This window comes from Cibotium barometz, chromosome 19 (assembly GCF_041138505.1).
Source record: "Cibotium barometz isolate CiBa-2024 chromosome 19, ASM4113850v1, whole genome shotgun sequence".
In the NCBI taxonomy this organism is placed as follows: Eukaryota; Viridiplantae; Streptophyta; class Polypodiopsida; order Cyatheales; family Cibotiaceae; genus Cibotium; species Cibotium barometz.
Genome location: NC_141064.1, coordinates 35151630 through 35175746, shown reverse-complemented (window position 1 = coordinate 35175746; position 24117 = coordinate 35151630). Strand labels below are relative to the sequence as shown.

At 39.9% G+C, this 24117-nt stretch overlaps 1 protein-coding gene across 1 annotated transcript; it reads right to left on the bottom strand.

Annotated features, from left to right (window-relative positions):
* Positions 1 to 20407: 20407 nt before the first annotated feature.
* On the bottom strand, positions 20408 to 23813 carry LOC147628519 (dnaJ protein homolog). Its single transcript, XM_086814183.1, has 7 exons — positions 23625 to 23813; positions 23309 to 23477; positions 22118 to 22259; positions 21896 to 22029; positions 21633 to 21772; positions 21313 to 21511; positions 20408 to 20995 (listed from the first exon to the last, which is right to left on the bottom strand). Exons 1-7 carry the CDS (start codon positions 23772 to 23774, stop codon positions 20667 to 20669), a joined length of 1263 nt encoding a protein of 420 aa, XP_086670309.1. The 5' UTR covers positions 23775 to 23813; the 3' UTR covers positions 20408 to 20666.
* Positions 23814 to 24117: the final 304 nt, after the last annotated feature.

Sequence of the window (24117 nt, the reverse complement as noted above, 5' to 3'; positions counted from 1 at the left end):
GTAGCAGGGTTATAACACCTGTTTCCCTTTTGCTCAAGGGAGTATCCAATAAACACACATTTTTCAGCTTTTGGATCCAGCTTAGTTCTCAGCTCATCTGGCACATGCACATATGCAATGCATCCAAAGACTTTCAGATGAGACAAATCAGGTTTTCTACCAGTAAACCTCTCCTCTGGAGTTACATCATGTATGGCTACAATTGGAGTCCTGTTCATGATGTAAACTGCTGTAGAAACAGCCTCAGCCCAATAGCTTTGCGGCATATTCTTCTCTCCCATCAATGCAATTGGAGTCCTGTTCAGCTTTTGGATCCAGCTTAGTTCTCAGCAGCTCATCTGGCACATGCACATATGCAATGCATCCACCAAAGACTTTTTGATGAGACAAATCAGGTTTTGTGCCAGTAAACCTCTCCTCTGGAGTTACATCATGTATGGCTGCAATTGGAGTCCTATTCATGATGTAAACTGCTGTAGAAATAGCCTCAGCCCAATAGCTTTGCGGCATATTCTTCTCTCCCATCAATGCTCACGCAATCTCAGCAATGTGCCTGTTTTTTCGCTCAGCAACTCCATTTTGCTGCGAAGTGTATCTGCATGTAAACTGTCTCCAAATACCATTCTTCTTCAAAAATTCAAAGAACTCATTGGAGAAGTACTCTCCCCCTCCATCTGACCTTAGGCACTTTACATATTTCCCTGTTTGCTTTTCAACCATAACTCTGAAATTCTAAAAATGAGTGAACACCTCACCCTTCTCCTTCATGAAGTATACCCACACTTTCCTTGTGTGGTCTCATCAATAAATGTCACATAATACCTGCAGCCTCCCATAGACATGGTCTTCGTAGGGCCCCATACATCTGAATGTACAATATCTAGTGCATTTCTGCTCACATTTCTGTCACGTGGAAATACATGCTTTGTTTGCTTTCCAAATTGGCATGCTTCATATATTTTCTGCATACCTTCAACTTTAAACTTTGGCAACCCTGCCACAATTCCTCTAGTCTACATAGACTTCATTCTCTACACATTAACATGTCCAATTCTTTTATGCCAAATGTCTGTGTATGCAACAATTCCTGAACCATTTGCAAACATCGCAGCACTCACTTCAGGCATGTTTACATTCAATGTAAACATTCTGCCCACTCTGTGCCTTTTACAACCAACCTGCACTTGTCTCTAAAGTCTTCAACATAACAACCATCAGGGTTAAACCGAACCTGCAAACCCTGCTCAATCATCTGGCCAACTGAAACCAGATTCTTTGTTATGTTCGAAACATGAAGTACATCTGCAAGGTACTTCACTTTGTCATCCTGCATAGACAATGGCACATCTCCAACATGGGCAATTGGATGAGCAGTGTCATCCCCTATTTCCACAAAACCTGGTCTTTCAAGGTTTTTCATCTCCTTGAACCACTTCCCATGACTTGTCATGTGGTTCGAAGCATCTGAATCAACGTACCATACATCATCTTTATGTGCTGCTTCAACATTTTCAGACATGGCATTAAAGACATGTTGCATAACAAACAACCTTTCATTATCCTCATTGTTTCTGCTCGAGGATGCATAGTTGTTTTGCTGCAATTTCCCATTTTGCATGTCAGCTTGCTTCTTATAGTAATCTACCTGCACATGTTCAGGCTTACCACAATAAAAGCATCCACGTGTATCATTATACTGCCTTTGTCGATTTCCATGACCTCTTTCACACCCCCTACCTTTGAATTGGCCTCTTCCACCTGCGTGTTGTTGTTGTTGTGAATTCTGGGACTGTTGTTGTTGTTGCTGCTGGCCATAATTCTGATTACCTATTCGGCCACCTCCTTGGCCGCATCCATGGCCTCCTCTACCTCGTCCTCTTCCTGAACTTCTGTAGAAGGCCTGTTGCTTTGAACTATTTTTGTTTTGTGATGAAGACTATTGGTCTTCACCCAAGCTCTTCTCTTCTATAATCAACATAGACACCAAATCTATGAAACTGGGAATGTTTTTCTGAGTCTGAATAGACGTCTTGAATGCCTTGTATTGTGGCCCGAGACCACGTAGACAGACTTCCACTTTATCATCTCATCATCTACTACTGAAACACCAATAGATGCAAGGGATTCCACAATACCCTTGATCTTCAATGCATAGTCATTCACCGACATACTCTTTTTCTCCACAGTATGTTCATTCTTCAACTGTATCTTTCATGCCTTGGTATTCGTTTCATAGAGTTTTAAGGTGTCCCACACCTCCTTGGGGGACTTGGCATCCCGTATGTGTCCAATCATGGTGTCCTGTATACTAATAGAGAGCCAATACATAACTTTTCTGGCTCCTTGGTTCCAATCCTTGAACTCTTTCACATCTGCAGGCAGTCGGATTGATCTCCGGTATCTCCGGTGCCTTTTCATGCTCACCTTCTATGTAGTCCCAGCCGTAACCCTTTCCCATTAGGAAATTTGTCAACCTGAACCTCCAAGCATGGAAGTTGTTCTTGTTAAGTTTCTCAGCAACAATCTGGTGCCATTATTTGACATCTTTCCAGACACACAAATTTACCAAAAACAGCACTCTGGTTTGTCTTGTTGTATTTTCTACAGCGGTACTATACTACACTCAAATGTCACACCCAATGGCCTAAATGTGCATACATACACCCAATGGCAACTGTTTGACCTCCTTGCAACACACACAATGTCTGCACAACCAATCTGTCTTCTTGTAGTTCTTAAAACAGAGTTCTGCAGAGAATTGATGACTTACCCGCGCAGTCCTCGAAATCGCCTGCTTTCCAAAAAAAGGGAGGTCCTAACGCGCCCAAAATGCATTTTCGGCCCAAAAAATGTTGTTCGATAGGACTGTATAGTTTCCCTATAGCTTTACTCCCGCAAAGAAAGCTCCTCAATCAGAGATCGTTTGCTGGTGCCTCCCGTAGAGCTTCTGAGCGACAAGGGTGTAGTCGCCAACACAAATAGGGAAGAGTAGATGAAGCTCTTACCCTCGTACCGCTTCCTGTGCTTCTCTTGCTTGTAGCTTGTAGCTTGTAGCTTAGCATGAACCAGGCTCTGATACCATGAAAAGATGCAGGGGAGAAGAGAGCTTGAGCTCTTGCAAACAAGCACACACACACTCACAAAACCCTAAAAGAGAACACACAAGGTGAGAGGCTGAAAATCTTCCTTCTTCTTCACACAATACTCAACACACCGTATACAAAGATAAGAGTACACATGATATGAAAAGGTACTCAACCAAATACATACTAGGGTTCTCTATAGTGTGAACCCAACTAAATGAGCTGGCGCTATAACTATGCCAGTCTCTAGAATGGCTGTCATACAGCCTATCATCCCACTGGCCGCATATCACCCATGATCTCACCAACCATGCCAGTGGTGTAAGTGTGGGACCAAGTCTCTCTTTGCCTCCAAACTCATATGTTGCTTTACTATTTTTTTTGTTGTAATCAGCCCAAAAATGCCAACCCTAGAGTTCTACATGCTTTCTAAACTCCCTAGGATCATGCTAGGCTGATATCTACACTTTTAGCACTATACTATGTTGAAAATGAGTGAAAAGCTTATGCAAAAATGTAGATTTAATGTAAAAATGTAGACCCTAAAATACCTACCCTAATTTTTGCAACCCTAATTTTCAACATGCATAGGTTCTATCTAGACTCATGTAGGACTAGCCTAAGCTCTGATATCAATGTAACATACATAGCGGAAGGATGTTCTTGATTAATCTTATGCTTAAATAGTAAAGACACAAAAGAGAAGGAGAGAGAGACCTAATCTAAACATGCTATATATACAATGATCTTGCTAATTCATAGCTTCATGCAAATGATCTTGCTGAATTCATAGCTTCATGATGCAAATGATCTTACTGAATTCACAGCTTCATGATGCATACCAAAGATCCCTATAGTCCTCTACTTGAAAACGCATAAGAGAAGCTCTTACTGATCCACCACCACTATGTCATTTTGCTGCCTTGTAACAAATGGATCCTCTTGATCTTTACTTCATAATTATAATGAATACCTAATGATTCTATTTATAGAGAAAGGTATGAAAATTCGTAATCATGTCGATTTTGCTTTTCGCCCCCCCATAAAACAATGTCCAAAAAATCATATTTTGTGTCTAAACTATGCCCAAAAGGTGTTCCAACCATTGGGCTATATCTAGGGCACTTCCAGGAGCTAATTACTATCCCAGTGAGACCGGAGCATTAGCCTCTTCGATGAGCCTTAACTTGTTAAGTGTACAAGGTGGACATATTGATACAGTCCCCTTTGTCTCGCTTTAACTTGTTAAGTGTACAAGGTGGACATATTAATACAGTCCCCTTTGTCTCGCTTTAAAGTGAGACAATTACTACCCCAATGAGACCAAAGCATTTGCCTTTGATGAGCCTTAACTTGTTAAGTGTACAAGGTGTACATATTCATATACAGTTCCCTTAATGCTATTTCTTCAAACCAAGTCAAGGATAGTTTGCCAACAAATACCCCAAGGTAGCTAAGAAGCAAAAATCTTAGGCTTCAACCTCAAATCCAATCGCCCTCCTAAAGAGCCTAAGACGCGAGTCCCAAAGGCTGTACGTAACCCTAAAAAGGCTAAAGGACCAGAACCAGAGGTCTAAAAGAATAAAACCTTAAAGAGCCTGCAAAACCACAATGCATAATCAATTTTCAAGGGCCATGAAATTGTGACCATTGAAAGCGGTTTAAATGATAGCTTCGAAGCTACCTCGCTCACACGAAGTCATGACGTGAAATAACAGACGTGAAAGTCATGACGTGAAATTACAGACGTGAAAGTCATGACGTGAAATTACATACGTGAAAGTCATGACGTGAAAGTGCAAGAACTGACATGGGCCATGACTTTATAACTGTGTTTGCACTTGCTTAGGATGGATCATTTATCATTTCCAGAGGGGTGACAAGAGCATTGTTATTTTGTTCTTGATGTGCTCTTAAGTCTCCATATTTGATCTTGAATTTGTTGTTGAAATGATGTCGAGGCATTAGGGAAGACTGCTAATTGTTTGCTTGAATAGACAAGCTCTTATGTTGGTGCTGGATGCACAAGAGTCGTTGAGGGATTTGCTTGCTATTTCTTGGGCCTCCATTCTTGTCAAACTATAGGTGAAGTTGTTGGGGTTGAAGTCGATGGCGAGGTTTTCTTCACATTGTTCGATTTTGGCAACCATATGATGGAATTACCATCATGGTATCCTTGTTGTTGAAGTACATGCACAGGCACCCATCTTTAATGAACACTGTAATTTGGTTGCTGATGTGCTTGGTGTTGAGGCTTCCTTCTTTGTGCGAGCCTAGGGGACTTTGTGATGCGCTTGGGGACCCAAGCTTTGGTATTTCTTTGGTAGTACCCTTGTGTTTGCAGCAATGTTTTTGGTACCCACACTTGTTGTATTGGTGGAGTTCTTTGAGGAACTTGCATAGGCTTTTGTGGACGGTGTTGTGGAGCACTTTTCTTCTTCCTTGGCTTTCAAGTGCTACATTGAGGAAGAGGTTTTGACTGTCAAGGTACCCAAATTTGATTGGCACCTTCATAGTACCCTTGAGCTACAAGTAGCTGCTTTTCCACCCACATTTTGATACTATTAAGATATCTTGATTGTGGTTGTCATTGGTGGAGTTTTCTTTTGGGGTGATGTGGAAGGTTTGTGACCCTCCTTGACTTTGGTTGGCACGGAGGCTACAGGTTTGAGACTCAGTAGCATTGTTGATGAGGTTAGAGTCTCTTGTGGAGTGGTTTTCAATGACTTTGGTTGGCACGGAGGCTACAGGTTTGAGACTCAGTAGCATTGTTGATGAGGTTAGAGTCTCTTGTGGAGTGGTTTTCAATGACGAGGCCTTTGAGCATGTGGTTGTCTAGGTTTGTCGATGAAGATGCATAGGAGCCAGGGCCTTTCCTTTGAGTTCCCTGTTAGAGTTAGATGGTTGGGGGCTCTGGGAAATTCTTCATGAATAGCTGCTGATTGCAAGGTTTTGGCGTCGAGCTTCGTAGGTGAGGATGGGGTTGATGGAGTAAAGGCTTTATCGGAGTTGGTTGTTGATGCAGATGGTAGGTCATTGTGTAGAGGGGCTTTTGTGGAAGAGGCTTGTATCCATTTGCATTCGGCATCATCATAGATATCCATTAAAGTTGGATCTTCTTCCTCGTAGTATGGTAATGTCAACTTTTTGTCATTGACCATCATGATAACTCTATCGCTAGCAAAGCATAGTGGTGCTTGGGCAACAACAGTCCATTTATGCCCCAAGATTAAATCTACTTCCAACACATACTCAACCACAAAAAACTTGCAAGTGAGGGGGTTAGTTTCAATATACATTGTATGTTCAAAGTACCCCAGACATGGCATGTTCAAGTCTTGTGTAAAGGTAATCCTTTCAGTATGGGTCGTGAGTGTTGGTTAACCTAACAAATCCCATAGCTCAAAGGTCATGAGATTGTGTTCTTGTGTTGGATAAAGATGTGCTTGAGCTGTGGTGATTTCATTCGCAATTTCCAATCCAACCAGAATCCTAGGGATCTTTTTAGTAAGATATGTTGGAAGTTCCAGCTCCTGCAAGGCTTCTTCCTCCCGTAATAGCAATTGTACATTGCATGCAGGAGTGTTCAAGGTGATTGTTTGCATGGATTCATCTAGTGAATACAATGATTCACTTATCCAAGGTCTTCCGCCCCCCCCAAGGATGACATCATACTCAAGGGAATCTAGGGTGACATGAAATGTAAATTCCATATCGCCCAATCGATTGTTTGAGTAGTGTATCTAAAGTAGCTTGGAACTTCAATGTTTTGTTCATTGGTTCCTTTTGCAAGACTATTGCTTGCCGAGGTGAGTTTAGGTTGTCCCAATGACACCCAAGTGTCTATTGTCATGATGTTATGACTTGCTAGAGGGCTAATTAATGCGCGCTTGCGCTGAACATCATTGCCCATGTAGGAAAATCCAACCATACCATGATAGAGACTTCCAAAGGAACCATGGGTGTTTCGGTTATTGTTTCAGCTTCAGATCATGTGTCTGCTTCATATTCCCATTCACTTTCATCCTCTGTTTGGGTCTTCAAAAGTACCTAATGCGTACAATGGCACACTTGGCCCTCTGACAATTCTTAATGAGGGCTGTTTGGAAACTTGCGAATCCTGACAGTCCTGTTTTATGTAGTTTGTTATGTCCTTGTATAACACAGGTTGAGCCATTAAAGGTGCAAGTGTTGACATGATTCTGGCTTTCATGAGAGAAGAGCATTCGTTTGAATGAGGTTTTGAGAGACTGTTTTAATCTTGTAAGGGAATTATCAAATTCCTTACGTGCTTTCTCAAGCCTATAGTTTGTACAATCTATCTCAAATGACTCTTCTGTAGAGAGTATATCTTCCTCTTAAAAGGAAAAGTGGTACTCCTCTAGGTTTTGTATCTTGGTTGTGCTGTTTTACTTCTGGCATTATGAGGCTCAATCACAACCGGTGACCCTGTAAGACATTCAACCATGCTAAGCATGCACTCCTGAGCTCGTTTTTTACGTTCTATCATGTGATCATTATTATCCATTTGGGGTGGTTGGGTGGGTTCTAGTTTCTTGATTGGTCTATGTGGTGCACTGAGCGAAGAGTAAGAACTTTTCTCATCCTTACTTCATGATGTGCTAGAACTTGTTTCATTCTTTGACTTCCTTTGGTTTGTCAGTTTTTCACTATGTTTACCCATGAGACGAGATCGAAATTTCTTTTGGGTTTTTGTATCCTGTGTCACACATATGGGTGTTGAAGTTTGTGTGGTAGTCTTTGATGTGGATGCTTCTGCATCATGTATAGCTTTTGGCTTTGTCATGTTTATGTCCCGTTTTGGGTTTTTGTCTGTCGTCACAGACTCCTTTTCCCTATCTTTTAATTCGACCTTGGTTTCGACTGTTTTTTGTCCTTTGTTTTTCTTGTGTTTAGAAAGTTTTGTTTTCTCTTTTAGGTTCTGTTTTAAAACATGTTCTTCTACCCATGTTGAGGTATTGTCTTTTACGTTCTTTTTGACTGTTTGTCGTGCCTTGGCTTGCAAAAGGGTAAGCACATTCAATGGCACTGTGACCAATTGCCCATTTTGTACGCTTAAGATGTTAAGAGTTGTATTTTGTGAGACAAGTTGCATTGAAGCAACTCGTCTCTCCTGGGCAATCTTGGAACATGTGATCAATGCCACCTCTTGGGCAATCTTGGAACATGTGATCAATGCCACAATGTTCACAAATTGGTCGTAAGGTGTTAGTGACTATGGGCATGGAAGTATTCCAAACTGTGTAGTCTGCCACCTTGTGAGGTCCACGACAATAGAAACACTGAAGTGTCCGATTAACTGCCTCTTGAGCAGTTTCTACCCTTTGGACTGTTTCTGTTTTTTGCACGGGAGGTTTTGAGTCTATCGTGGATGAAGCAGGACACTTTTTAGTATAATGGTTAAAGGTTTTACAATAGATGCAGTATAGAAAAACAGGTGCCTTGTATATGCACAATAAGGATTAGGATGGTAATAGTGATTGCATTCAACACAAGGCATTTCGCTCGTCTCTTTTATAGGCATTAAGGATGTCTGGTTTTGAAGGTTTTCATCCTCTCTTCGAGATATTGGCTGTAAGGTTTTAAGCAAGGCTGCATAAAATTCTGGAAATGTCAATTCCGAGATTGATCTTTCTTTTGCCATTGCTTCATTTAGTTTAGATGATAAACATCTCGTAGCATGATCATCTTCTAGCATGTTGTCATCTAAACGTATTGCTTCTTTGCAACATTGCAACATTGATCGAATGTTTCTCGATTGGAAATAATGATCAAGTTATGTAACCTGTTATTCTTTAAGCCCATCATGAAACATCTCCTCAATTGAACATCGTTTAATTTTTCCCATGACTCACAACGTGAGTCCAAGAGTTTTATCCGAAGGATAAAATCTCTAATGGATTCATTTGGTTGGCATGGGGAGGTGAATTAGCGGCATGGATCTCAATGGCTTGAAGATGTCAGTCACTGGGTTCAGTCCTTGTGTGATTGCAGAAAAACCCTCTATTGTGGCCATGCCAGAGTGCCTAACTGCTCCTTAATGAGCAATCACAGTTTTTTTTTAAACTGCGTGAGAACTGCTATTTCACACCGTGAAACACTCTTCACGCATGAACCAGACTTCACGTGAAAATTAAATTTTAATTTTGTTTTTTTGCCGCGTGAGAACTGATGTTTCACACCGTGAAACACTCTTCACGCGTGAACTGGACTTCACGTGAAAATTAAATTTTGATTTTTTTTTTTGCCGCATGAGAACTGCTGTTTCACGCCGTGAAACACTCTTCACGCATGAACCGGACTTCAAGTGAAAATAAAATTTTACTTTTTTTACTTTTTATATTTTTGCTGTGTGAACTTCTGTTTCACGCCGTGAAACACTTTTCACGCGTGAACCGGCTTTCATGTGAAAATTAATTTTTTTTTGCCACATGAGAACTGCTGTTTCACGCCGTGAAACACTCTTCAAGCGTGAACCGAACTTCACGTGAAAATTAAATTTTAAAAAAAAAAAACCGTGTCATGAACTTCTGTTTCATGCTTGAACCGAACTTCACATGAAAATTAAATTTTGATTTATTTATTTTTTTTACCGCATGAACTTCTGTTTCATGCCGTGAAACACTTTTCACGAGTGAATCGGACTCCATGTGAAAATTAAATTTCAAATTTTTTTAAATTGCGTGAACTTATGTTTCACGCCGTGAAACACTTTTCACGCGTGAACCGGACTTCACGTGAAAATTAAATTTCATTTTTTTCTTAGCCACGTGAGAACTACTGTTTCACATCGTGAGAATTGTTATTTCACGCCGTGAAACACTCTTCATGCGTGAACCGGACTTCAGGTGAAAATTAAATTTCATTTTTTTAAAACCGCGTGAACTTCTGTTTCACGCCGTGAAACACTTTTCACGTATGAACTGGACTTCATGTGAAAATTAAATTTTAAATTTTTTTAAATACGTGAGAACTGCGGTTTCACGTCGTGAAACACTATTCACGCGTGAATCGAACTTTACGTGAAAATTAAATTTTGATTTATTTTATTTTATTACCGTGTGAACTTATATTTCATGCTAGGAAATACTTTTCACGCGTGAACCAGACTTTATGTGAAAATTAAATTTTGATTTCTTTTTTTTTGGCCGCCTGAGAACTGCTGTTTCTCGTGTTGTGAAACACTTTTCAACCATGAACCGGACTTCACGTGAAAATTAAATTTTGAATTTTCTTATTTTTATTTTACCGCCGTTCGTGAGAACTGTTGTTTCACGCCATGAAACACTCTTCACGCATGAACTGGACTTCACATGAAAATTAAAATTTGATTTTTTAAAAATTACCGCGTGAACTATTTCACACCGTGAAACACTTTTCACGCGTGAACCGGACTTCACATGAAAATTAAATTATGATTTTTTTTTGACACATGAGAATTGCTGTTTCACGCCGTGAAACAATCTTCACTCGTGAAAAGACATCACATGAAAATTAAATTTTGATTGATTTATTTATTTTTATTTTTATTTAATCGCGTGAACTTATGTTTCACGCCAGGAAACACTTTTCACATGGCGTGAACTGAACTTCATGTGAAAAGTAAATTTTGATTTTTTTTAATTACTGTGTGAGAACTGCTGTTTCACGCCGCCGTGAAACACTCTTCACGTGTGAACCGGACTTCGCATGAAAATTAAATTATTTTTTTTGACGCGTGAGAATTGTAGTTTCACACCGTGAAATACTCTTGACGCGTGAACCGAACTTCACGTGAAAATAATATTTTGATTTTTTTAATTTTTAATTTACCGTGAACTTTTGTTTCATTTCGTGAAAAAATTTTCACGACATGAACGGGACTTTACGTGAAAATTTTATTTTATTTTATTTTATTTTTTTGTCGCGTGAGAACTGCTGTTTCATGCCGTGTCATGTGTGAACTGGACTTCACGTGAAAATTAAATTTTGATTTTTTTTTTGCCTCATGAACTTTTGTTTCACGCTGTGTAACACTTTTCAAATGGGAACTGGACTTAACGTGAAAATAAATTTTGTTTTTTTTACAACATGATCTCATGTTTCACGCCATGAAAAACTTTTCACGTGTGAACCGGACTTCACGTGAAAATTAAAAATTTTTATTTTATTTTATTTTTTGCCCCGTGAGAACTGCTGTTTCATGCCGTGAAACACTCTTCACGTGTGAACCGAACTTCACGTGAAAATTAAATTTATTTATTTTTTGCCACGTCGTGAACTTAAGCTTCACGCGAGGAAACACTTTTCACGTGTGAACCGAACTTCACGTGAAAATTAAATTTTGATTTTTTTTTACTACATGAGAACTGATGTTTCACGCCGTGAAACACTTTTCACGTGTGAACCGTACTTCACATGAAAATTAAATTTTGATTATATATATACCCGTGCGAACTTTTGTATCACGCCGTGAAACACTATTCACGCGTGAACCAAACTTCACGTGAAAATTAAATTTTAATTTTTTTTTTAATTTTATTTTTTATTTTTGCCTTGTGAGAACTGCTGTTTCACGCCGTGACACATTCCTCACACATGAACCGGACTTCACGTGAAATTAAATTCTAATTTTTTAAATGCCACGTGAACTTATGTTTCATGCCATGAAACACTCTTCACACGTGAACCGGACTTCACATCAAAATTAAATTTTGATTTTTTATTTTTTATTTTGGCCGCGTGAACTATTGTTTCACGTTGTGAAACAATTTTCACGCGTGAACCGGACTTCATGTGAAAAGTAAATTTTGACTTTTTTTTAACACCTAAGAACTGTTGTTTCAAGCCGTAAAACACTCTTTACGTGAACCAAACTTCACGTGAAAATTAAATTTAGATTTTATTTATTTTTGCCGCGTGAACTTATGTTTCACGCCAAGAAACACTTTTCACGTGCGTGAACAGAACTTCACGTGAAAATTAAATTTTAATTTTAATTTTTTATTTTTTATCGCATGAGAACTGTTGTTTCAAGCCGTGAAACACTTTTCACGCGTGAATCAGACTTCATGTCAAATTAAATTTTAGCTTTTTTTTTTCTCGCCTGAGAACTGCTGTTTCACGCTGTGAAACACTTCTCATGCGTAAACTGGACTTGACGTGAAAATTAAATTTTAATTTTTTTTATTTTTATTTTGATTTTCTATTTTGTCGCATGAGAACTGTTGTTTCACACCATGAAACACTCTTCACGCGTGAACTAGACTTCACGAGAAAATCATATTTTGATTTTTTTATTTTTATTTTTTACCGCGTGAACTTATGTTTCGTGCCGTGAAACACTTTTCACGCGTGAATTGGACTTCACATGAAAATTAAATTTCGTTTATTTTTATTTTTATTTTTTTATCGCATGAGAACTGCTGTTTCACGCCATGAAACGCTCTTCATGCGTGAACCGAACTTCACGTGAAAATTAAATTTCTTTTTTTTTTGCCTCGTGAATTTTGTTTCACGCCATGAAACACTTTAAACACGTGAACCGAACTTCACGTGAAAATTAAATTTTGATTTTTTTTTCCGCGTGAACTTATGTTTCACGCCAAGAAACACTTTTCACTCTTGAACAGAACTTCACGTGAAAATTAAATTTGGATTTTTTTTGGCCGCCTGAGAATTGCTGTTTCACGCTATGAAACACTTTTCACGCGTGAACCGGACTTCACGTGTGAAAATTAAATTTCAAATTTTGTTTTGCCACTTGAACTGCTGTTTCATGCCGTGAAACACTTTTCATGTGTAAACCAGACTTCACGTGAAAATTAAAAATTTTTATTTTTATTTTTATTTTTGCCGCGTGAGAATTGCTGTTTCATGCCATGAAACACTCTTCACACATGAACCGAACTTCACGTGAAAATAAAATATCAAGTTTTATTTTTATTTTTATTTTTGCCGCGTGAGAATTGCTGTTTCATGCCATGAAACACTCTTCACACATGAACCGAACTTCACGTGAAAATAAAATATCAATTTTTTTATTTTTTATTCTTGGCTGCGTGAACTTATGTTTCATGCCATGAAACACTTTTCACGCGTGAACTCCGACTTCACGTGAAAATTAAATTTTGATTTTTTTTTATCGCGTGAAAACTATTGTTTCACGTCGTGAACCAGTCTTCACGCGTGAACCAGACTTCACGTGAAAATTAAATTTTGATCATTTTTTTCTTTACTGCAGTGAGAATTGCTGTTTCATGCCGTGAAACACTCTTCACAAGTGAGCCGGATTTCATGTGAAAATTATATTTAGATTTTTTTTTCACGTGACAACTTCTGTTTTACGCCGTGAAACACTTTTCACGCATGAACCGGACTTCACGTAAAAATTATTATTATTATTATTATTTGGCCACGTGAGAACTGCTATTTCACGCCGTGAAACACTCTTCACGTGTGAACCAAACTTCCAGTGAAAATTAAATTTGATTTTTTTTCCTGCATGAACTTCTATATCACGCCGTGAAACACATTTCACGCATGAACCGGACTTCACGTGAAAATTAAATTTTGATTTTTTTATGTTTGCCTCGTGAGAACTGCTGTTTCATGCCATGACACACTCTTCACGCATGAACCGGACTTCATGTGAAAATTAAATTTCAAAATTTTTTTGTGCCACGTGAACTTATTTTTCGCGCCGTGAAACACTCTTCACGCGTGAATCGAACTTCACGTGAAAATTAAATTTTGATTTTTTTCCCTTTCCTCGCGTGAACTATTGTTTCACATTGTGAAACACTTTTCACGCGTGAACCGGACTTCTCGTGAAAATTAAATTTCAATTTTCTTTGACACGTGAGAACTACTGTTTCACACCATAAAACACTCTTCACACATGAACCAGACTTCACGTGAAAATTAAATTTATTTTTTTTAAACCGCGTGAACTTATGTTTTACGCAGGAAACACTTTTCACGCATGCACAAAAATTGAACTGCGAACTGCTGTTTCACACCGTGAAACACTTTGCGTGAAATCGGACTTCACGTGAAAATTAAATTTTGATTTTTTTTTCCCGTGTGAGATTTGCTGTTTCACGCCGTGAAACACTTTTCATGCGTAAACCGGACTTCACGTGAAGATTAAATTTTATTTTTTTTATTTTATTTTTATTTTTAATTTTGCCGCGTGAGAACTACTGTTTCACACCATGAAACACTCTTCACACGTGAACCGGACTTCACATGAAAATTAAGTTTTGATTTTTAATTTTTTATTTTTGGTCGCGTGAACTTTTGTTTCATGCCGTGAAACACTTTTCACGCGTGAACTGGACTTCACGTGAAAATTAATTAATTAATTAATTAATTATTTTGCCGCGTGAGAGCTATTCTACACCAAATCTCACACACCATCAAATCTACATCTTTTTCATGGAAAACCACTAATCAAGATAATGGGCTATGGGTTATGCGTAGATTAGAGACAAAACGATGGAATCAGAGGCACCACCTCCTACGGAAGGATCAATGCATAACCCTTATACATTGGCAAGTCCAAGACCACCTCTAAGTGGGTATGCGAATATCACATGAGGGACATAGTAGGCCCCACATCCTTCTTATGCTCGGAAGTCCAAGATTCCTGAGATAAGTTCTCTTTTACAAGGAAATTCTCAACTTCGGAGAGACTTATCCAACTCGATATATTCAACTGGTGGATGACTGGGAACGTAAGAGCCCACACTCTTGAACTTGAAGAGGAGGATGAGTTGTGCACATTAAGAGCTCTTCTTCCATACCCAAGACAAAAGGATAGTCCATGAACAAGTTGGGAGACTATTTTGAAAGTGATGAAATGAAAGCCGTGTTACGTACCGTTCATAAAGGAATGAAGGTCTCCACAATCTTGGATAGTGGTGCTAGTGCTGTTGTCACCATAATCACGGAGGCTTGTTGGGAGAGGCCTGGGGAAGCCCACCACTCCATAGGCACGAGCCTTGTGGTTGGTCAACCTTGCCCATTATCTAAACCTTCCAAGCATCCTTCAAGATGCAAAGATTAAGACCTTTGGGCTAAGCTTCCATCACACACTCATGGTGGCGATAGATTTTCAGAGAAAAATGTCATACACACCATGATCCTCATAAGGCCTTATATGAGCAATGCAAGGCTAGTATGCAAGGGTAACCAGTCCTTGAAAATAAACTAGAAAACAAGAAAGACTCATCCCATGGGTTGAGACATTCTCATCAATGAGTTTGACACAACCGCTTGGACCACGTCAATTTGATATTTGTAGAGCTTGTAACAAGATGTTGGATGGTGAAGATGCAGACCAAGAATATGAGCCCCTCTCGGAGCCTTTTGACTCTCAGGATGATTGGATTCATGTTCTGGCAACCATGGACACTCTTCCTCAAAAGCTTGGGACAAGGTTTGCATAATTGGACGATGCCAAATTCACATCCATGTTCATACTTGACGCATTTGAAATGGAACCAATAGTGAAACCCTCTCACCTCCTTGAGCTCGAGTTCCCCCAAAAAGACCACCTAGTGGCATGGCTCGCCTTAGTTGACACCAGGGCTACTCGCCGCCCCTTACACCATCCTCGCAGAGTAACCATTACCGTGGTAAAAAATTCCCAATATATAATTGTCAATTGTTTTTAAGCTAAAATTAATATGGGAACTAAACCTACATCTTGCAGGTTTTATGTGACCCTTTTGCAAGTGCAATGAAAGAGAGCATCATCCTTGGGAGATTTGGATTGCAACCATTAATTATTAGTCAGCTAGTGGAAAAGAACCGTAACACCACTTGTACCCTTGGTGGATGAGGGCATCTTGTACCTATCAACATCCTAAATGTCTCCCTCCTCTACTTAACAAGCCATCACCTTAGGTAACTCCTAACAATCCAACACTCCTCTCACCTTGCCCACATTAACTACCCCCTTAAACCTTTAGGGAGGTTCAAAACTTTACCCACGGAGATGACGAAGACCACCCACTCAACCTCAATAACCCTTCAGGGGAATCATGAAGAAGGAGTGGGTATACCCAAAAGTACCATGACTAGCCAAGGAAAGTGTGATGCCCAACCAAAGACCTTGCAACCACCATTTAGCCAGAAGCCTAGAGATCTGCCAAAAGTGAGAGCCCCACGCAGTAGAGTTTCACCCAATCTTCAAGCTGCATTAGGTCCCTGTTAAGATGTTAGAATCTTAAGGCTTCTACAATGGAAACCCTTTCATTGAGATCCCAAAAACCTTGCAAAAACTACACCCCAATATCTAAAGCTAAAGATAGTTAGGCGGCAGCCTCAAACGCTAGTTCGCCATTCCTTTAGGCCCCAACCAAGATGCTAGAAGCGTAAGGATTTTATGAAGACAACCCCTACATTTGGGTTCCAAAGCCACAAAAATCCACACCATAAGCCTTTGTAACCATGCCATCAAATGCCAGAACAAAGATGGAGTGAAGAATAAAAGTGACACCAACCCCAAACCTTGAGCGCGAATGGAGAGTGAGTGGAGAGTAGTTGGTTCTAGCTCGACTCATGTGTTGACACCACCTTCAGAGAGAAGTCAGAGGAGTCCCTAGATGCCAAGTAGCAAGACACATTACCTTACCATGTGCAGTGGTGCCAAAGCCCAAAGAGTATCATGCACACACTTATGTGGCATCGTAGATGAGCACCCCCAAGGCTCAAAAAGATCACCATGACCTGACAACACCCATGTGCACACCACACCACAACACCAAATTGCCAACTAAAATTGGAAAGACAAAGCTCAATCAATCGTGCCAATAAAATAGCAAGTGGCAGTGATGTCAAGGCTTTCATCGTGGATGGACAAGTGACTCTCTACACAAGGTAACCGAAACCTTAAAACCCCATTATACATATGTAACATAGCACTTCCTATTAATAGGACATACACATATACCTAGGAATGATGAAAAACTTGAAAGCCAAAACCAAACTAAAAATGATGAAAAATTAAAAACATGCACATACAACACTTGCATGCACACAACACACACATACACATATGTACACATAACCCCCATTATAAAAACCAACCTCTCTCCCTCTTTCTGAAAAACTACCCCCAAATACCCTTTAAATTTCCTCTCCCTAAATTTCCACGCACACACATTGAAATCTTGTATTTAAAAAAAACAAAAAAACTTTCATTTTTTGATGGGCAATGTGGCAAAGTAGGCTCATGTATGCCACGTGGCAACATAGGCTCACATAATCACGTTTATCACCCAAAAAAATTACAGCGTGGAGGCATAGGTTCACGGTGCCATGTCACCACCTGGAAACCCAAAAAAGGTACCATGTGACGACGTAGGCTCACGTGTGGTGCCACGTGGTAACATAGACTCACGGTGTCACATCATTTAAAAAAATAAAAAAAAAGTAAAAATATGCTTTTTAAATGCCACATGGCAACGTAGGCTCACGATGTCACATCATCTTTTAAAAAACTTCTTTTTTTAGGAGGGGGGAGTGCCACTTGGTGTTGTAGGCTCACATGTGACAATGAAGGCTCACAGTGCCATATCATCACAAAAAACACTTTCAAATTTTTGAAGAAAAAAAGTGTCACATGATGACATAGACTCATGTGTGCCACATGGCAATGTAAACTCATAGTGCCATGACATCCTTAAAAAAACTTTTTAAAAAAAATTAAAGTGCCATGTGACAATGTAGGCTTATGTGTACCATGCGGTAACGTAGGCTCGCAATGCTATATCATTTTTTAAAAATATTATTAAAAATGTTTTAAAAAAGTGCCACATGATGACATAGAGGAGAAAGAAAGAGAGAGAAAAAGAAAAGAAGAGAGAGAGAGAGAGAGAGAGAGAGAGAGAGAGAGAGCTTTATTAACGTCTACTAGTCGGCCTATGCGACAAAACAATATACTACTGTCAATGTCTTTTGGGTATCCAGATAATCGAAAAAGGTACAAGGTACAAAGCTGAAAAGCTAAAAACTGAAAAGCTGCGATGGGAGAGTGGACCATCAAAACTGACAAGGGATGGATGGAGCTCTATCACTAGGGGCTCAATGTGCGGTACTGTATGCATCGGGCTCAACTAGTGCAGAGAAGAGAGAGAGAGAGAGAGAGAGAGAGAGAGAGAGAGAGATCGAGCTCAACTACTAGTGCAGTGGCATGGTTGGTGAGAATATGGGTTATGAGTCGCCAGTGGTTTATAGGCAGAGTGACAATCACTTTGGTGTATTAGAGTTATGACACAGTTATAACGCTAGCTCATGTAGTTAAGTTCACACTATAAACTGAACTTTATATGTTATAGTAGAAAAGTACTTTCCCTTATAGTATGTACTCTTCTCTCTTTATGTCATGGTTGTAGAGGAGAATGGACGAAAATTCAACCATCCATCTCTCTTGTGTACTTAGCTTCTCGTGTGTGTGTTTGTTTGCTTGTAAGGGGCTCAAGCTCTATAAGCACTCTTTGAAAGTGTTGATTTCGATTGTGTATGCCAAATTTTTAGTTTGGTGCGAAGTTGTGACAGAAATTTGGTTACACAACAATCTAAGCAAAGAAGCAAAGATTTACAATTTATTAGCGAATGTATGCTTATATGACTAGTTCACATAAATTCGCCATATAATATGTTTACATTATCGTTGGGTTGGAGACTCCGAGTTTAGTGTAAGTGTAAAAGTTTTTGCAAGGAGCATTGTTCTGTAAGCAAGTAATCATGTCTTAGCAAAAACATCATGCAAAGGAGTACAAGACAAAGCAAGCGAATACCAAGAATGACACTCTAAACATTGGCAAGTCACACGAGCCTACTAACATGTCAAAAGCTCACTACCTCTTCCTTGTGTAGAGGAGCTTCACCAAGAAGTCAACATGGCAAGGAGCTTCACCAAGAAGTCAACATAAATTATCACTAACGTCTCACGAAATTGATCAACCAAACTAGTCTAAAACTCTTGCACTTGGAGAGCTAGAATTTTATGTGGTGATTGACAATGATACCTAGGGAAGAGGGTTACCAAACAACTACAAGATAGTCTCTTTGTTTGAGATTTGAAGAGAAATGTGTTGTTAATAGCAACCATCAATCCGCACATAAATATTGTAGGTGTATTAATTAAATGCCACTAACGTGGCATTTAATTAATACAACCTTAGTACATGAGTTTCCCCCACCCCCTCCCTCCCTCTCCTCCTCTCTTTCCCTCCCTCTACTTGTTGAATGCCCTTTGAGGCCTTTTATAAAGAATTGTGAGACCTTAAATAGAAAGGATGTGGATGAAACTAGAAAGCATATGGAGAGTCATCATTTCATTGCCTTAAAAAGAGAGGATATGGAGGGGTGAATGCATGCACATAGAAAGTATATGTGGAGCCATCATTTCATTGCCTTAAATAAACAAGATATGGAGAATCATCATTTCATTGACTTTTTCAAGCGTTACTCGTTACATACTAAAACGAAACCTTGAAAAAACACTCTTATTCTTGAAAATCTCATACTATATTTAATGAAAATGACAAAAACATTTTGGTGCTATATATTAGCAACCATCAATCCGCACATAAATATTTAATTTGATCAAAAGAGAGCTCTCATCTTGGATTAGGATAGCACAATAATTGAAAAGAAAGCTCAACGCAATGTCCATTAGCTTTTCGATTTCAATGCATGGGTTGAAACATCGGTCAATAGACTAGAACAAGTTTAGTTCACTACTACTTGAGCTTAACAACCCTTATAAAGATGCAATACATTAGATTTGCCAATTGTATAAGTTTTGACGGATACTTACTAAGCTTGTCAAAAGAGCAAGCATAATTGTCCATGAGACTACACTTCTAATGTGGGAAAAGGTACAGAAGGCTCTTTCTACTTAAAAATGTTCTCTTAACAGTTTACTTTATGCTGTATTTTTTTAATGCAACAAATCTTACTGCCTTAAAAAAATATTTTTTTCAACCCTTAGAATTAAAGGCAACGCGTAGGCTTAACCAAGATTTAAACTTGAAAATCACTAAAAATCATACGAATGCCAAGATTTATAACTAAAATGTGCAAATTTCAACCCTTAAAATTAAAAGTGACATCAAATTTGAGCCGGGATTTCTAAATTTCAGCCGGGAAAATTACACTGCGAACTGGATTATGTGAGCACTGGTAAGGATATAAACCAAATCCAAGAAAATTCTCCATTTTTGGTCACTCTCACAAAAAATGGAAGAATTTTCTTGGATTTGGTTTATATCCTTAGATTAAAAAAAGAAGAATTTTCATGTGGAGTTTGATCAATTGAAATAAGCAATATTTGATCTTCGAAGGAAGAAACAACATATACATAGCGCCTGGCATGCACGTATGGAAACATGCAAAAGCTTATGCTTCATACGTCTCATCAACAAGAGGTTAAGATCACATGTACTAAACCTGATTAAACTCGTGTATGGAAGTGCACAAAAACAATAGTTGAAGAAAGGTCAATGGGGCCAGATTCACAGAAAGCATTGAAACCATGGTCCATAATCACTGTGCTTGCGCTCCGGATTACTGTTGGGCACACTGCACTCTTGGGCCAGCTGCTTCCTCTTCCTCTTCCTCTTCATATGCTTCGTGGGCATGTTGCTGCTGCTTCCTCTTCCTCTCTTCCTCCATATTGACATCTTGTAAGATTGTTTCTTCACACTCATCAAGTTCCATGTCGGTCATCTTATTGATAGGCTTGGGGGGTAAAATGGCTTCCAAAGCCTGGCACTGCTCTTGGGAAAGAGAGTCAGACTCCGGGAAATCCACTGAGAAATGGATGTAAAGTTTTCCTTTCATGAACGGCCTCTGATAAATAGGCATTCCTTCATCATTTATGGCCTTGAATTGACCTGTCACATTTCTGAACCCATGACTCATCTTTACCTCTAATACAAAAAAAAAATGTTGCATATTCAGCAGTTCAACTTCAGAAGCACATTACTCAGCCCATCTCTAAGATGCCCAGCTGGATTCATACATTCCAAGTCTTCTCATTAATTACAAAGCAACATTTTGCTCCTAGTCAGGAGGTATAGCTGAAAGTTGAAACTATGTGAAAACAAGCCTATTCCTACCATCAAGGAGGTACTTCTGCATACATGACCTGCAGAGAACTACCTGAACAAGTACAACCTTACAATAACAAAGTTGATGGAGAAATATGTACCTGGCTTCACTATCTCCCCAGGCGCAGACTTGATCAGTAATTGCCGCGCATCTAGGTGGGTGAGGACAAATTGAAAACCACAAAGGGCCTCCGTAAGATTTAAAGTATGCTCGACAAACAGATCATCACCTTTCCTTCTTAACTTTGAATGCTCTTTGAGTTGAACCACAAAGACTATATCACCCGTCACAGTATCGGGCTGCACACAAAGGAATAATTTTCACTCCTTAAACCTTCAAGTGGGATGATGGGCAACAAAACAGACAGCCTGGATCACAGCAATCCAAGCTAACACTGCATTAGAAAGTCTCAACACCGACCGCCTCATCTGCTTCTCCTGGAAAAGTGATCTTATGTCCATGCTGCATGCCCTTTTCTACATGCACTTCCAACACCTTATCTTGCACTACTTTTCCACCTTTGCATTGTGTACATTTATCCTTCTCACTGATAGTCTCTCCTGCATCAAAACATGGTGTGGATAATCATAACCAAGGTTGTGCAATAACAGGAAAACTCCCAATGCAATCTCTTCTCAAGAGGAGGCAGATGCGCACGTAGCACAACTCCAAGAGTGACATACCTGAACCTTTACAGTCAGGGCACACATGTTGCATCTGTTGTATCATACCGGGCCCAAGCTGTCTGATGGAGACCTTCATGCCAGACCCTTGACAACAAGCACATTTCATGGAAGCACCAGTCTTGGAGCCTTTCCTGCAAGAGAGAAGTGTAAGCAGAAACCCTGGTGACACCAATCCAGAACATGCATTTGGAAAGAAAAGACCACAGATCAAGGACATACCCTTTACATTTCGGGCACAGAACATTTCTAGACAAAGATAGTTTCTTTGAAGTGCCATTATACAAGTCTTCAAGGGAGACCTTCAAAGGATGGACAACATCCTCCCCACGCCTCTGCCGCCTACCCCCTCGGCTACTACCACCTTCGGAAACAAAATAAGCCAACATTTCATAAACTCACAATATGAAAAAGCTAACTAGTACAGAACACTTACTGCCATCTTCAGAAAATCAATCATTCAACCATTCACATGCAATACACGGCAAAAGTCAAAGACAGGCTACCTACAGATACAGCATGCCATCCATTGTTATACAAGTGGCTCGTTTTACTACACATTTGGTTTGAAGAAAGAACAAAATCTTCAGTACCCATTGCAATAACAATGATATGACAACCATCCAATGCAGGTGTAAGGAGGCCCCCAAAATGAACAGGGTGTGTCCGTCCTGCCTGTTTGTGTGCGCATGCATGCCTGCATGTGCATGTGCATGTGCATGTGTATGGGCATGCGCATGAATGCATGCGAAGGCACCCAGGTAAGTTGCAAGGTCTAGCGGAATCTTTGATATGGCCCTAGGGGATTCTTTGGTCTCCAAAACCGGTACAGAGGATGAGGCTCAATCTAGGGGCAAGGGTCCGCAAGCTACACATACAGCAAGGATGGGGGGGGGGGGGGTGGGACGGAGAGGGAGGGCTTTGCAGAATCTTTGATATGGCCCTAGGGGATTCTTCGGTCTCCAAACCGGTACAGAGGATGAGGCTCAATCTAGGGGCAAGGGTCTGCAAGCTACACATACAGCAAGGATGGGGGGGGGGGGGTGGACGGAGAGGGAGGGCTTTGAGGGAGCAAGGATGGGGGGGTGGAGGGAGTAGAAGCTTCATGTGATGCAAGCTACAAATACAGCATACCAGGCCAAGCAACCTATCAGGCACAATGCAACAGCTTCTATTCACAAGCCCCCTTGCATCAGAATACTCTAAAAGGCAATATAACCATCACATAACTGCTACGGCAAACAGCACATGAGTCCATACATTCTAATTATCCCCCATACAGTGTATTGTAAACATCAATACTTCCGGTTACAGTGTACTAAACCAGGCAAGATAAGCGTGTGCAAAGCTTCTTCTAACAGTCATAACTACTTCATTGCTAAAGAGAAACTGCAAAGTATGCAGCCCACCAACCTCCGCCAAATGGACTAGAACCTCCGAAGAATGACTCGAATATATCGAAAGGGTTGTGACCGCCACCTCCTGTCATCCCTTCCTTGAGGGCATCCTCACCATATTGGTCGTAAATTTCTCTTTTCTCTGGATCGCTTAAAACCTCATAGGCTTGTGCCAACTCTTTGAACTACAAAGCCAAAAACAGTGGATTAGCAAATGGTTTAAATTAAATAAAAACCACAGTACGAAGAATTAATGGAAACTACTTACGAGATATGAACTACTGACAGGACAATAGACTATTGAAAAAACACAGAAACCATAGAATCCATACCTTTTCAGGATCGCCGCCTTTGTCCGGATGGTTTTTGATGGCTGCCTTGCGGTAAGCTTTCTTCAGCTCATCTGCAGAAGCGTTCTTGGTGACTCCCAGGATGTCATAGTACCTGGTGTTGTCACTCTTCTGGGGAGTACGGCCAAACATGGTTAACAAAAAAATTTGAAAAAAATGCAGCAATGGAATGCAGAAATATGAAGCTTTTTGGCTATGGCGAGACGGGAATGGAATAGGCTTTTCGGCTTCCTGCGCTATACCCTGAGGTCGTTATTTGACCGCACGTGCACAATATAACATTTGAATTTTGAAGAGGAAGTGGTAAATCGTAATGTTGTGAACAAGCATTTTCTTTTCTTTTTCTTTTTCCTTTGTTGGTTCCTCCTTTGTGTTATATATATCACTAGTACTTGACCCTCACCCGCATGGTGCTAAGGCCTGCCGACTACTCTATTGGTATTACACTATTGGTATTACACTGCTACCATGTGGC